Raw genomic sequence first — 15000 nt, 5'->3', positions numbered from 1 at the left:
GTATCTACAAACCGACCACGGTCCTACATCCCGTTTCAGCTGAAAGAAAGAGAGGAACAAGAAAGACAACAACAACAACAACAACAACAACAACAGCAAAGGCAAGGCTTTCAGATCGGTGACAACGACTGCGAAGAGGTCAAGAGAGATTGTGACGAAGACGACGTTTCCATTGCGGCGACAGAACCTGTTTCCATTTCCGCCAACGACAGCAGTTCCGAATCCGGTTTCGGTTCCGGTCGCATCCGAAGGACTGGCGCCGACGCCAAGAAAGAGCATCAGGACGTCTGCATCACAATGGATGAGGATGGAGGGAAGGGGACAGGGCAGAAGAAGAAGAGGAAAGAGGGCAGGAAAACTACGCCGTTAGTTTCTTTGTTTCTTTGTTTTCTCTCTCTCTCTCTCTCTCTCTCTCTCTCTCTCTATATATATATATATATATATATAGAGAGAGAGAGAGAGAGAGAGAGTTTTTAGCTTCATTTCTAAATTCATTGTACTGATTTCTTAAAAGCTACATTATATATTTGTTAACGTCAGCATTGGTTTGAGTGTCAAGGAAAAAGATAATCAGATCTCTAATGGCCACCAATGTTCGAATAAACTTCGAGCAAAACGATCTGGTGAAAGGAGTCATTTTGTCATTAGTTGTTTTTGAATGATGTGTTTCAAGAGTGATTGGCGAGGAGAGGGGAAGATTGCAAATAAGATTGGACCCCGCCTCCCAATGCCGAGTGCTAGATACGGTAGGTAATTCTGATGAATTTACTGCCCCGATGGCCGGTAAAAAGCTATGGAGCCTTACAGCTTTAATTAATGTATAGATGTGTTTCTGTTCAGGGTCTACAACGTCTTCTGTGTTGGACTTTACAGCTTTTGTCTCTTCCGTTATTTAAGGACATGCTTCTGTTCAGGGCCTACAACATCTTCCGGGTAGGACCTTACAGCGTTAGTCCCTTCCGTTATTTATGGACGTGTGTCTGTTCAGGGCCTACATCTTCCGGGTAGGACCTTGCAGCTTTAATTAATCCCTTCCATTATTTAAGGACGTGTTTCTGTTCAGGGCCTACAACGTCTTCCGGGTAGGACTTTGCAACTTTAATTAATCCCTTCCTTTATTTAAGGACGTGTTTCTGTTCAGGGCCTACAGCGTCTTCTAGGTAGGACCTTACAGCTTTAATTAATCCCATCCATTATTTACGGATGTGATTCTGTTCAGGGCCTACAATGTCTTCCGGGTAAGACCTTACAGCTTTAATTAATCCCTTCCTCTATTTATGGATGTGTTTCTGTTCAGGGCCTACAGTGTCTTCTAGGTAGGACCTTACAGCTTTTGTCTCTTCCGTTATTTATGGACGTGTTTCTGTTCAGGGCCTACAACGTCTTCCGGGTAGGACCTTACAGCTTTAATTAATCTCTTCCTCTATTTATGGATGTGTTTCTGTTCAGGGCCTACAACGTCTTCCGGGTGGGACCTTGCAGCTTTGATTTAATCCCTTCTTTCATCTAAGGACGTGTTTCTGTTCAGGGCCTACAACGTCTTCCGGGTGACGGAGAGGGAGGCGGAGGAGGGCTGTGGGGAGGTGGAGATGAGAGCACGACGGGGGGTGAGGGGGGTCCTGTACGTCCTTCTTTTCGCCCTCATCCTGGGCGGAGGAGTGGTTGGCAGGATGGCTCTCCTCTGGCTCAGCTCTACGAGCTTCCAGGTGAGTTGGGTCAGGCAAGATTTTTGTTGTTTGTTTATTTTCTCAATTTGTTATGCTATTTTCTTATGTATGTTTGCTTTCGGTGGAATGGCTGTGAATGGTTTGATAATCGGGAAATGCGGATGTATTTTGATTGTGTTTTGATTTTTCTTCTTCCTTTTACTCATTTTCGCTTCTTTAGATTTGTTCTCTCTTTAGAGCGAGGGCTGGATGTAAAAAAGCATGTTACTTGCTTATCTATTACCCTCGCTGATAAAGATTTTGTCTTGTCTTGTCTGACTTTGTTGTTGTTGTTGCCTCCATGTAGTGGAGTGATAGCCTAGTGGTGTGTGATCAAAAGAACATGAAGATGGAGACGATCATCACGTGAATGCTGTGGCAAAAGGATTTGGCACGTCATGCGAAGAGAGGAGCGATGTGAAATCACCGGTATAATCCTGTAGTGGACACCTGAAAGTAGACGCAAGTGAGGAAGACCAAGAAGAAGAAGAAGAAGAGAGAGGAGGAGGAGGAGAGAGGAGAAGAAGAAGAAGAAGAAGAAGATTGCATAGACTGACTTGCAAAGGGAACCAATACAGTTTCGTAATATGTTTGACTCCCCAGAACATTCCGGACTCCGACCTTTGGCTTCTGACTGGACGGGACAGAAATCCAGAGGCCAGAAGGGGGATAAGACAAGGATTGGCTGCCACTCAGTTGATGCTGTGTCAGTTGTTGCCCCTGTTGATTACGTGGCTAACCTGCGTCTTCCGGGTTATGTTCGGACGGAGGGACTGGCCCTCTTTCCGGTTCCTAGTCTTGGTGAGCAGTTTTATGATTCGTGAACGATAGTTTTATTGTTTTTCTTTTCTTAATTTATTTATTTATTTGGCACTCTCACTATTTAATAATGATGATTTGAAGTCACGCCAGCAAATACTCAACTATTCAACCCCAACCAACCGATCAACTGTTAGTCCAAAGGTCTGAAGAACTAAATCAGTAACAGTTATTACTGTTATTTTGCTAGTATTACTACCAAGACCACCACCACAACCACCACTACCACCAATACTACTACTACAACGACGACGACTATTACTACGACGACAAAAACAAGAACAAGAACAACAACAGTACTACTACAACAACAACAACTACTACTACTACCGCTACTACTGTTGTTATCTTGCTATTCTTTTAAGTCCTATAATAGTAGCACTTTGACTCTTACCAGTGCGTGCCTGAAATCTGATTGAATGACACAGGAAACGAATGATGAGCGCCCAGTGGCAGCCGTTAGTCGGTCTACCCAGGTTAGGCATCCTGTTGTGCAAAATGACCCCAATTTTATAAAGCGCTTAGAGCTTGGTCTCCGACCGAGGATAAGCGCTATATAAGTGTCCACATCATCTTCGACAACAGTAACCTTCACACAGAGTTCCTTAACGCAATCCATCGTCATGTTCATGTTCAGGTGACTGCAGTGGACTGTGTAGGGGTGGCAGGGCGCAGCGTGTTCCTGTTCCGGGTGCTGCCCAACACGGACCTGCCCGACGTCCTCACCGCCCTCATCCTGGGCAGCGCTGTCTGCCAGGTGCCCGCCGTCCTGAAACTGACGTCACAGCCCCTGACAGTGACCACGCCCCATCGAGATCGAGAAAGAAGAAGCCCCTCACGGCAAAGTGACGCCAAGGTGGAAGAGGAAGAAGACAAAAAGCCTAACGCGCAGTCTCACCAGAACTCCGCGCTAAGGTCCAGCAGGGGATTGAGGGTTGTCACACACTACGTCCATGTGCTGGGGCTTGCAGTAGCCGCGGTGGTTCAGGTCGGGGCGGTGGCGGTTCTGCAGTTCGGTGACAGCATCGTTTCCGCCGTCTCCCAGTCCCCTGTTCCTCTGCGTCAGCCCGCCTTGTGGGCCGTGTTGCTGGCCTCGCTGGCGTCCTCACTCAGCTGGTGGGAGAACTACGCCCACGGAAGATCCCGGGAGAACCCCGGAGACGCCAACGCCAAGCGGTACACGTCGTGGAGGAACTGGTTCGCCCTCAGAATGGAGATGAGGCTGGTCCGCCAGACGAGCTTCGTCTGCACGGGGCCCGCACAGATGGTGGTGCTCCTTGTGCTCTTCTTCACCATGGCTGAGAAAGAGGACGACGACGTGGACGTGATCCAGCAGCTGGGGGTCCTCTTGGGGTCCTTGCGCGCGGGGCTTGGGGACGTGGAGGTGTTGACGAGTCACGTGAAAGTGTACGGGCTGATGTACCTGCAGCTCTTCTCCAGCGTGGTCACGCCCTTCCTCGCCTCCCTCGCGTGCCGCCTTTACATGCAGCGCGTGGCTTTTGCCGCGCCTCTCGTGCTGGTCCTTCCGGCCTGCCTGCTGCTCTCCTGTCTCTGCACCCCAGCCGGTCCGGTCCCGTGGTATGACGTCACGGAGAGGCTGACGTTCAAGGCTGACGTCACGGATCCGCGGGTGCTCTTCCTGCTGGTGGTCGGGGCGGCGGTGTGGCTGTCTGTACTCGTCATCAACACCCACGTCTGGTTCCCGGAGGTGGAGCGACTGGCCAAGATTGACAGGTGGGGGTGATGGTAATGACTGACAGGTGTGGCCATGATTGACAGGTGGGAAGATGGCCATGATTGACAGGTGGGAAGGGTGGTAATGACTGACAGGTGTGGAGGAGGGTGCCCATGATTGACAGGTGAGAAGGGCGACCATGATTGCAAGGTGGGAAGGGCGGCCATGATTGCAAGGTGTGGTGGGTGGCCATGATTGACAGGTGTAGAGGAGGGTGGCCATGATTGAGAAGTGGGAAGGGTGGTCATGATTAACAGTGGGGAGGATGACCATGATTGACAGGTGGGGAGGATGTGGGGAGGGTGGCCATGATTGACAGGTGGGGAGGGTGGCCATGATTGACAGGTGGGGAGGGTGGCCATGATTGACAGATGGTGGGAGGGTGACCATGATTGACAGGTGGGGGAGGGTGACCATGATTGACAGGTGGGGAGGGTTGCCATAATTGACAGGTGGGGAGTTTCAGTTTCAGTTTCAGTAGCTCAAGGAGGCGTCACTGCGTTCGGACAAATCCATATACGCTACACCACATCTGCCAAGCAGATGCCTGACCAGCAGCGTAACCCAACGCGCTTTGTCAGGCCTTGAGGAAAAAAAAGAAGAAAAAAAGGATGAATAAATAATAGATAAATACATAAAAAACATTACTACTACCACTACTAATAATATGTATAAGGCGCAAAAACTTGATAAAGTCAACTATAAGCGTACATAAATAAATAAATAATTGACAGGTGGGGAGGGTTGCCATGATTGACAGGTGGGGAGTGTATGAAGGTATGAAGACCCTGTTCATGTATGACATCTTTAGCTGGGTATGAAGTCATTAGTGAGGTATGACATTCTTGTTTAGGTAAGTCCTTCTTCTACTTCTTCTTCCCCCCTTCTTTCTCTCTCCCCCCCCCCCACCTCTCTCTTTCTCTCTCTTATTACTTTTCTTTCTCTGTTTGTTTTTCGTTTCACATTTCTTTTTCAGTTTCACATACATGTTTTGTTTTGTTTTACGGTCAGTCACTACTCCACATTCAATCTTTGTTTTTATTCTTATCGGAATCATGTTGGTAAAAAAGACGAAATAATGGTAAAAGCAATGTACTCACAGACTTATTGATTTTTCGATAGATTCATTGATTGAATGATAATCATTATTTTGTACACGGACTGTTTATCTTCGGATGCCCAGTCTTTCTTACGGATTGACTGATTTATCGATAGATTCATTGACTGAATGATTATCGTATTTTTTTTTTACACAGAATGTTGAACTCCTCACACTTAGTTTTTCTCATGGATTGATTGATTTGTTGATCGATTCATTGATTGGATGGTTATTATAATATTCTTTTATACACTTAGTTTTTCTCATGGATTGATTGATTTGTCTATCGATTCATTGATTGAATGGTTATTATAATATTCTTTTAACACAGACTTCACCATCCTGCATCCTTTTCTTTCACGGTTTGATTGATTTATCAATCGATTCATTGAATGAATGAACGATTTGTATCTTTTATATACGCAGACTAGTCACCTGAATCTTATTATTTTTTTAACACAAACTGTTCACCTTCCCAAACCCACTTTCTCACGAACTGATCGATTCATCGATCAATTCACTGACTGAATTAATTACTTTTTATTTTTTTGTATACACAGACTATTCACCTAATTATTATTTCTTTTTAACACAGACTGCTTACCATCCTGCACCAAGTCTTTCTCACGAATTGATTGATTCATCGATCGATTCATTGACTGACTGAATGATTATATATATATATATATATATATATATATATATATATATATATATATATATATATATATATATACATACATACATATACATATACATATGCATATATACAGACTATTCACCCGTTGTTTTCTAACACAAACTGTACTCCTTCCCAAACCCAGTCTTTCTCACGGATTGATCGATTCATCGATCGATTCATTTACTGAATGAATTATTTATACATTTTGTTATATACACAGATTATTCACCTGATTACTATCATCTTTTTAACACTGACTGTTGACCTTCGCATGCCCAGTCTTTCTCACGGATTGATAGATTCGTCGATCGATTCATTGACCGAAAGAATGAATTACACAGACTGTTCACCTGACCATTATTTTTTTTTTACCACACATTGTTCACCATCCTGTACACAGTCTTTCTCACGGTTTGATAGATTCATCGATCGATTCTTTAACACAATCATTGATTTCATATATTATTTACATGATACGATTTATACACAGACTATTCACCTTCCCGCATCGAGACCCAGTCTTTCTTGACGTGGGCCTCCAGTGCAGCAGACGACAGGACCGGAAGGAAAACGCGCAGTGGAAAAGACACTACCGAAAGTGGGACGGGAGGGACAGCAGCGGAGAAGGAGAGAGGAGAGAGGAGGAGGAGGGGGAGAAGGAGGAGGAGGAGAGTCATGAGGGAGGGGAGGTACCCACCGTGTACCTGTGTGCCACCATGTGGCACGAGACTCGGCAGGAGATGCTGCAGGCCCTGAAGTCCTTGTTCAGGTACGATGACCTTGGAAGGTGGCAGAATGGTTAAGACGCTTGTCTGCTAATATAGAGTCTGTGAAGGGTCTGGGTTCGAATCCCGCTTTCGTGCCCTTTCTCCCGAGTTTGACTGAAAAATCGAACCGAGCGTCTTTTCGTTCGGACGAGACTATAAACCGAAGTCCCGTGTGCAGCATGCACTTGCCGCACTGAAAAAGAACTCTTGGCAACGGGAGTGTTTGTCATCTGGAACAGTCTCAGAGTCTGTGGCCTTTAATGCCCTGCTCTCATGGTGACCTCAGTTTCGATACCCCTCCACTTCCGTGCTTGGGGTGAGTCCTGTCAATGTTGTCAGTGTCGGCAGATTCATGGGGGGCTGTTGTTTGAGGGACGTGGTGGCGGTCTCCACTCTGGGAGGGACGCTCACTCAGTCTGGCTCCGCGACTAAGCCATTATTGTCGTTAGTAGGGGGCTTAGTAGGTGGTGTCTTAAGTTCATTAAATCAGAACAGGCACCACTGAACACCACCGAAGTGACTCAGCAGCAGTGCAGGGTCTCCTCTGGTGTGTGGCCTCCTGGCGACCTAACATCGATGGCTCCCTGTGGACTGCCGACGCTGGAACTGCGACGGACGAACCCGGGCGTGGCCGTGTATGGGGGAATCTAAATGAGCGGCGTGGGAGTAATGCCACTGAAACGGTGCTGATGATCAGTGGGGCAGAAAAAAAAAGAAAAAGAAAAAAAAAATCTGAAGAAGCAATCCACTCTGATAGATACACAAATGTATATGCATGCACTCAAGGCCTGACTAAGCGCGTTGGGTTATGCTGCTGGTCAGGCATCTGCCAAGCAGATGTGGTGTAGCGTGTATGGATTTTTCCGAACGCAGTGACGCCTCCTTGAGAAACTGAAACTGCAATGGAAATTGACCTTGCTCAGGTATGGCAGGACCTCATTGATGACCATTTTTAGGTATTACGTTGATTTTTTTAATTTGCGTTTTGTTGTTGTTGTTGTGTCCTTGTTGTCTGTCATATCCATCTTCTATCCCTTATTCAGGTATGACGTCCTTTTTTGATGTCCATTTTCTGGTATGAAGTCATTGTTGATGTCATTGTACAGGTATGACGTCATCCTTAATATCTTTGGTCACGTATGATGTGATTGTTGATGTCCTATCTCTGCTATTGTGTCATTATTTGATGTACTTGTTCAAGTATGACGTCCTTGTTGATGCCCCTATTGAGGTATGACATTCCCTGTTGAAGTCCTTGCTCAGGCAGGATGTCCTTGTTCAGATAGGAAGTCCTTGTTGATGTCCTCACTTCTAGTGCGGTGTCATTATTGATGTCCTAGTTCAGGAATAACGTCATTGTTGATGTAGTTGTTCGGGTATAACGTCATTGTTGATGTAGTTGTTCATGTGTGACGTCATTGTTGATGTCCATTTAAAGGTACGCCGTCATAATTCATATCTTCTTAAGTCCCCTTTGAAAGTTTAACGCCCTTGTTGAATTTGTTTAGGACCTGGTCATTATGTGTGAAGTCCTTAACCAGGTGTGAAGTCCTTGTCCATATAGGAAGACTTTGTTCAGGTGTAAAGTCTTTGTACAGGTATTAACAGGTGTTATGGGATGGCATCATTTCCTATACGGTTAATAAAGATTATTGTATTGTGTTGAATTGTATTCTATTATAATGATATCATCGGTCATGTATAAAGTTTTTCGTTTATGTATGAAGACCCTGTTCAGGTATGCCATTTTTAGTCAGGTATGAAGTCATCAGTGAGGTATGAAGTTCTTGTTTAGGTATGAAGTCCTACGTTAGGTATCACATCTTTAGACATGCGTACAGTCTTCAGGCAGGTATGAAGTCCAAGTTCGGGTTTGAAGTGCTTGTTCTGATCTGAAATGATATCCTTGTCAAGGCATAATTTGCAAAATTGATACGGATGCATTCTGGTGTATGATTATGCCTGGATAGCAAAATCAATTTGTACGCTTTCTGATGTCTGACGATCGCAGGATTGCAGAATTGATATGGACACATTGTTGTGTACAGTTATGTTTGGATTGCAGAATTGATATGGACTCATTCTGATGTCTGAATTAATGGCTGGATTGCAGAATTGATCTCGACGCATTCTCGAGGAAGAAGGCGGTGGAGAATTTTAAGATACGGGAGGAATACAGTGACCTATACAACCCCGAAAGTGAGGCCCTGATGTTACCGCTCTTTCTGTCCATCTCCATCTGTGTCTGTATAAGATCTGTGTTTCTCTGTGTTTCTATCCTTTTGTCTGTCTGTCTGTCTGTCTCTCCGTCTGGCTGTGTTTCTCTCTTGTCATGTCTGCCTCTGTGTGTGTGTGTGTGTGTGTGTGTGTGTGTGTGTGTGTGTGTGTGTGTGTGGCCACTGTGTTCTCGCATCCCTTTTTTGTTCTGGCATTGTCGGATTTCGTTATCATCGTTATTTCTGACACCAAAAGATCATCAAAATAAAGCACCTAACTGGGATTTGCAGTGAGCGTTAGAATAATGGTCATCCTTTTTGAAAATTAAAAAAAGTTCTGGCTCTTGTTCTTCTCCGTTTCTTGTTACTGTTCTTCTTGTTCTTCCTCCTCTTTTTGTTGTTGCAGTTTTTGTTGCCGTGGGTTCTTTTACGTGCGCTAAGTGCATCCTGCACACGGGACCTCGGTTTATCGTCTCACTCGAATGACTAGCGTCCAGACCACCACTCAGGGTCTAGTGGAGGGGGAGAAAATATCGGCGGCTGAGTAGTAGTAGTAGTAGTAGTAGTAGTAGTAGTCGTGGTAGTAATTCTTCTCATTATGTCTATTTGTCGGCTGGTTTCAGTCCACATCATTTTTGACGACGCCTTCCGCAGGGAGGAAACATCAGGACAACGTGTGGTGAATTCCTGGGTCACACAGTTTGTGGAGACACTCCATCACGCGTCCAGGTAAGACTGCGGTTTCCCTCATTTTATTATTTTGAAGTGTTATTCCTTAAGTGCATAGCATACAAGAGAAGAAATTCTCCGTCCCGGCATCGGGGGTATACGCTCGAAAATTTTCCTAAGGATCAGAAGCTGTGTGTGCGCGTTGTTAAATGCCATACTTCAGACAAAGTTAAGGAGGAGAGATTGCGAGTATGTAATTAAAATCTACGGGTTTTCTTTTTTTCAATATTCGCATCTCTTTCCAATGAAACTTTGTACATTGATAAGGATTTTTTTCTATTGTGATGGAAAGTGATGGTTAATGTGTAATTGACTGATTGTTTATGAGGGCCTTTTGTTGTCTCATTTGTTGTTGATTTTCTTTCTTTTTTTTTCTTTTTTTTTGGGGGGGGGGGGGGGTACTTTTTGAGATCACTCATTTTGGTTTTATGGGGAGAGTTAAAGACGTCAATGTATAATATTTCCACGCCCCTAGGGGGTACATGAAATAACTTCTTGCCTTGCCTTGCCCTACCCTCGCCTTGCCTTGCCTTGCCTTTGCCTTGCCTTGCCTTTGCCTTGCCTTTGCCTTGCCTTGCCTTGCCTTGCCTTGCTCTGGAGGATGAAGAATCAAAAGGCACACACACACACACACACACACACGCACACACACACACACGCACGCGCGCGCACACACACACACACCACACGCGTACGCACGCACACACACACACACACACACACACACACACACACACACACACACACACACACACACACACACACACACACACACACACACACACACACACACGCGCGCGCACACACACACACACATACAGACACACACGCACGCACACACACACACACACACACACGCGTGCAGCCAATACACAGCAGCCAACCCATCCACACATCTCCTCCCCCATCACCACCCCGCCCACCTCACTCCTCCTACCGACCACCTGTATCACCTCCTCCCCACCTTCCCTCACCCCCACCCCCCTTCCACACACACACAGAGTAGACTTGAACCCCAACACATGTATCATGCAGATCAGTGAACAAGCTGACGAGTGTCCTGAAGCCACCCACCAAGACCCCCACCCCTTACGGTGGTCGCCTCCTGTGGAAACTACCCGGGGGTACCCGCATGTACGTCCACCTGAAAGACAAAACCCTCATCCGCCCCAGAAAAAGATGGTCCCAGGTGAGCCTGTTACTCCAGTTACATTGCAATGATGATGATGTTGATAAAACTGTTGAAGTGATCATGATGATAACTACTACTACTACTACTACTACTATTAGTGGAGTGATGGCCTAGAGGTAACGCGTCCGCATAGGAAGCGAGAGAATCTGAGCGTATTGGTTCGAATCATGGCTCAGCCGCCGATATTTTATCCCCCTCCACTAGACCTTAAGTGGTGGTCTGGACGCTAGTCATTCGGATGAGACGATAATCCGAGGTCCCGTGTGCAGCATGCACTTAGCGCACGTAAAAGAACCCACGGCAATAAAAGGGTTGTTCCTGGCAAAATTCTGTAGAAAAATTCACTTCGATAGGAAAAACAAATAAAACTGCATGCAGGAAAAAATACAAAAAAAAAAAAAATGGGTGGCGCTGTAGTGTAGCGACGCGCTCTCCCTGGGAATAGCAGCCCGAATTTCACACAGAGAAATCCGTTGCGATAAAAAGAGAAATACAATACAAAACAACAACAACAACTACTAATACTAGAACAACAACAACTACTACTACTACCACCACTACTACTGATGCTGCTGTTGCTGCTGCTTCTGCTGGTTCTGCTTCTGCTCAAAACAAATGACTAAATAAACAGTATTGTTGATAATGATATTGTCATCATTACCATCGTCGTCGTCATCGTCATCGTTGTTTTCATTATCACCTCATGGTCATTATTCATCATCATCATCAACAAAATCACATCATCATCATCATTGTTGTTGTTGGTGAAGTTAGTAGCGGAGGTGAATATCACAACACGATACAATGTTGCAGATCCTGTACCTGTACTACTTGCTTGGGTTTCGGCTGATGTCGGAGTACGGGACAGCGGAGGACCTAGTGAGGGGTGGTGGTGTGGGAAGGACGCCGGGGAAGGCACACAGGGTCCGGAAGAACTCCTCCCTGCTCAACGACATGCCGCCTGAGGTCGTCAGAAAGGTGAGTGCAGCGCGCTGTGATGGTTTTTGATGATGATGATGATGATGATGATGATGATGATGATAATGGTGATAATGGTGATGATGGTGATGATGATGATGATGATGATAATGGTGATGATAGTGATGATGATGATGGTGATAATGGTGATAATGGTGATGATAGTGATGATGATGATAATGGTGATAATGGTGATGATAGTGATGATGATGATAATGGTGATAATGGTGATGATAGTGATGATGATGATAATGGTGATAATGGTGATGATAGTGATGATGATGATGATGGTGATAATGGTGATGGTAATGAAAACAAACATCATCATCACACTAATAATAATGCTGAGGATAATGCTGATAATAATGATAATGATAACAGTAACACCACCACCACCACCACCACCAATGATAATAATAATAACAACAACAACAACAGTAATAATAATAATAATAATAATAATAATAATAATATCAATAATGATAATAATAATAATAATGATGATGATGATGATGATGAATCATAATTATAATACCACTACTACTACTTCTGCTAATGATGATGATGATAATAGGAAGAGTTTGCAGACAAACTTTCGTTTGATTTTCGTGGAGGTTCTTCGGTTATTATCATTAAATCTTTTTATAGTGAGAACCGCGTAAGCATGGGCGTCACCAGGTACTGAAAGGCTATGACGGGATGACGATGATGCGATTATGTCGATGATGATACACAGAACGATGCACAATAACAACAAAACCCCATAGTGATTACGATATGGCTTTAATCAAGTTATTGAAAAAGGTGTAGCGGTTGGTTCTAGACAAGGCTTTACTGCCCCCGCCCCCCCGGCCCCCGCCCGCCCCCCTCCCTTTCCTCTCCTCCACTATAACGTTACGGAATCAATGGGAGTGTGGGGATGGTGGTCTGCTCTGCCTGGGTTGATTCTAACTGACGGGCGGGCGCAGTAGCCGAATGGTTAAAGCGTTGGACTTTCAGTTTGGGGATCCGGGGTTCGAATCTCGGTAACGGCGCCTGGTGGGGGAAAGGTGTAGATTTTTCCGATCTCCAAGGTCAACATATGTGCTGTGCAGACTTGATAGTGCCTGAACCCTCTTCGCATGTATACGCAAGCAGAAAATCAGTTATGCACGTTAAAGATCCTGTAATTCATATCAGCACTCGGTGGGTCACGGAGACAAGAACATACGCAGGATACACCCCCCACCCCGCGAAAACGGAGTATGGCTGCCTACATGGCGGGGTAAAAACGGCCATACGCGTAAAAGCCCATTCGTGAACATACGAGTAAACCTGGGAGTTGCAGTCCACGAACGAAGAAGAAGAAGAAGAAGAAGAGGGGTCTTTTCAAGCTACCTGAATTGACAGGCGGTGAAAACATTTAAAGAATGTGTTTCCCGCTCGTGACGTGTTGTCTAGGCGCACAACACCTTCATCATGACTCTGGACGGGGACGTGGACTTCCGGCCCGAGTCCGTGCACCTTCTGTTGGACAGGATGAAGAAGAGCAAAGAGGTGGCCGCCGTCTGTGGGAGAATCCACCCCAAAGGTCTGTGGCGGCCGTCTTCTTGCTTCGTCTTCATTTATTCTTATTTTTCTTTCGTGTTGTTGTTGTTGTTCTTCTTCTTGTTCTGTTGTTGTTGTTGTTGTTGTTGTTGTTGTTGTTGTTGTTGTTGTTGTTGTTGTTGTTGTTGTTGTTGTTGTTGTTGTTGTTGTTCTTCTTCTTGTTCTGTTGTTGTTGTTGTTGTTGTTCTTCTTCTTCTTCTTGTTCATGTTCTTGATCTTGTTCTTTTATTGTTGTCGTCGTCGTCGTCGTCGTCGTTGTTGTTGTTGTTGTTCTTCTTCTTCTTCTTCTTTTGTTGTTGTTATTGTTGTTGTTGTTCTTCTTCTGTTGTTGTTCTTCTTCTTTTTGTTCATGTTCCTTATTTTGTTCTTTTATTGTTGTCGTTGTTGTTCTTGTTGTTGCTCCTCGTCTGTCTTCTGTTGTTGTTGTTGTTGTTGTTGTTCTTCTTCTTCCAGCAGCAGTAGCAGTAGTAGTAGAAGGTGTTGTTGTTGTTGTTGTTTCTGCTGTTGTTCTTATTTTCTCTGCTGTACTCACATTGCTTTTCTTGTTTTTGTTGTTCTTGTTAAAGTTCCTCTGTGTTTGCCTCTCGTTCTTGTTCTTGTTCGCGTCCTTGTTCTTCTTCTACTCGTAATTGTTCTTCTTCCTCTTCTTATTGTTGGGGTTGTTGCGGTTGTTGTTGTTGTAGAAGTAGTAGTAGTAGTGGTGGCAGTGGTAGTTCTTCTTCTTTTGGGCTAGTTCTTCTTCTTCTTCTGCTGCTGCTGCACGTTCTTGTTCATCTCTCCATTGTTGTTGTTCACTTAACCATCCATTCATTCACCCCGCTTTCCTCCTACTTTTAAAAGCCACCCTTTTGGGTTGAAAACTAAAGACCTGACCCCCCCCATCCCCCTAGCCTCCCCCTCCCCGAACCCCACCCCTCCCTCCCCAACCACCCTGCCCCACACAACCACCCCACCCCCTAAATACAAAATAATCACCCATTCACCCACCCATACTCACCAACCAACCGTACCTATCCACCCAACAGGAAGCGGACCCATGGTGTGGTACCAGCAGTTCGAATACGCCATCGGCCACTGGCTCCAGAAGGCCTCGGAGCACGTGTTTGGCTGTGTTCTGTGCTGTCCTGGCTGCTTCTCGCTGTTCAGGGGGTCCGCTCTGATGGACGACAACGTGTTGGGGAAGTACACCACGGAACCCACGGAAGCCGTTCACTACATTCAGTGCGAACAGGGGGAAGATCGCTGGCTCTGTACGCTTCTTCTTCAACAAGGTCAGGACACCTGTTCATTTGTATGTATGTATGTGTGTGACTGACTGGTGTGAAATATCTTTGATTTGTCTCTGTACAAGATTCAGTGCTATATAAATACTATTTATTTTCATTATTATTATCATCATCATCATCATTATTATTATTATTATTATTATTATTATTATTATTATTATTATTATTATTATTATTATTATTATTATTATTATTGTTGTTGTT

General features: G+C 45.0%; 1 protein-coding gene across 1 annotated transcript in view; it reads left to right on the top strand.

Annotated features, from left to right (window-relative positions):
- The window catches only part of LOC143282270 (uncharacterized), a 64897-nt gene that overhangs the window by 43807 nt on the left and 6090 nt on the right, over positions 1 to 15000 (top strand). Inside the window, exons 19-30 of the mRNA XM_076587870.1 lie at positions 139 to 365; positions 1529 to 1706; positions 2310 to 2507; positions 3163 to 4259; positions 6532 to 6639; positions 6694 to 6810; positions 8922 to 9007; positions 9648 to 9753; positions 10789 to 10942; positions 11759 to 11923; positions 13364 to 13493; positions 14536 to 14781. Of these exons, the coding sequence (XP_076443985.1) occupies positions 139 to 365; positions 1529 to 1706; positions 2310 to 2507; positions 3163 to 4259; positions 6532 to 6639; positions 6694 to 6810; positions 8922 to 9007; positions 9648 to 9753; positions 10789 to 10942; positions 11759 to 11923; positions 13364 to 13493; positions 14536 to 14781 (2812 nt within the window). The remainder of the gene's footprint in view (positions 1 to 138; positions 366 to 1528; positions 1707 to 2309; positions 2508 to 3162; positions 4260 to 6531; positions 6640 to 6693; positions 6811 to 8921; positions 9008 to 9647; positions 9754 to 10788; positions 10943 to 11758; positions 11924 to 13363; positions 13494 to 14535; positions 14782 to 15000) is intronic.

Source organism: Babylonia areolata, chromosome 5 (assembly GCF_041734735.1).
Source record: "Babylonia areolata isolate BAREFJ2019XMU chromosome 5, ASM4173473v1, whole genome shotgun sequence".
Lineage (NCBI taxonomy): Eukaryota > Metazoa > Mollusca > Gastropoda > Neogastropoda > Buccinidae > Babylonia > Babylonia areolata.
The sequence above is the reverse complement of the archived record's forward strand: the minus strand, read 5'-3'. Positions and strand labels throughout refer to the sequence as shown.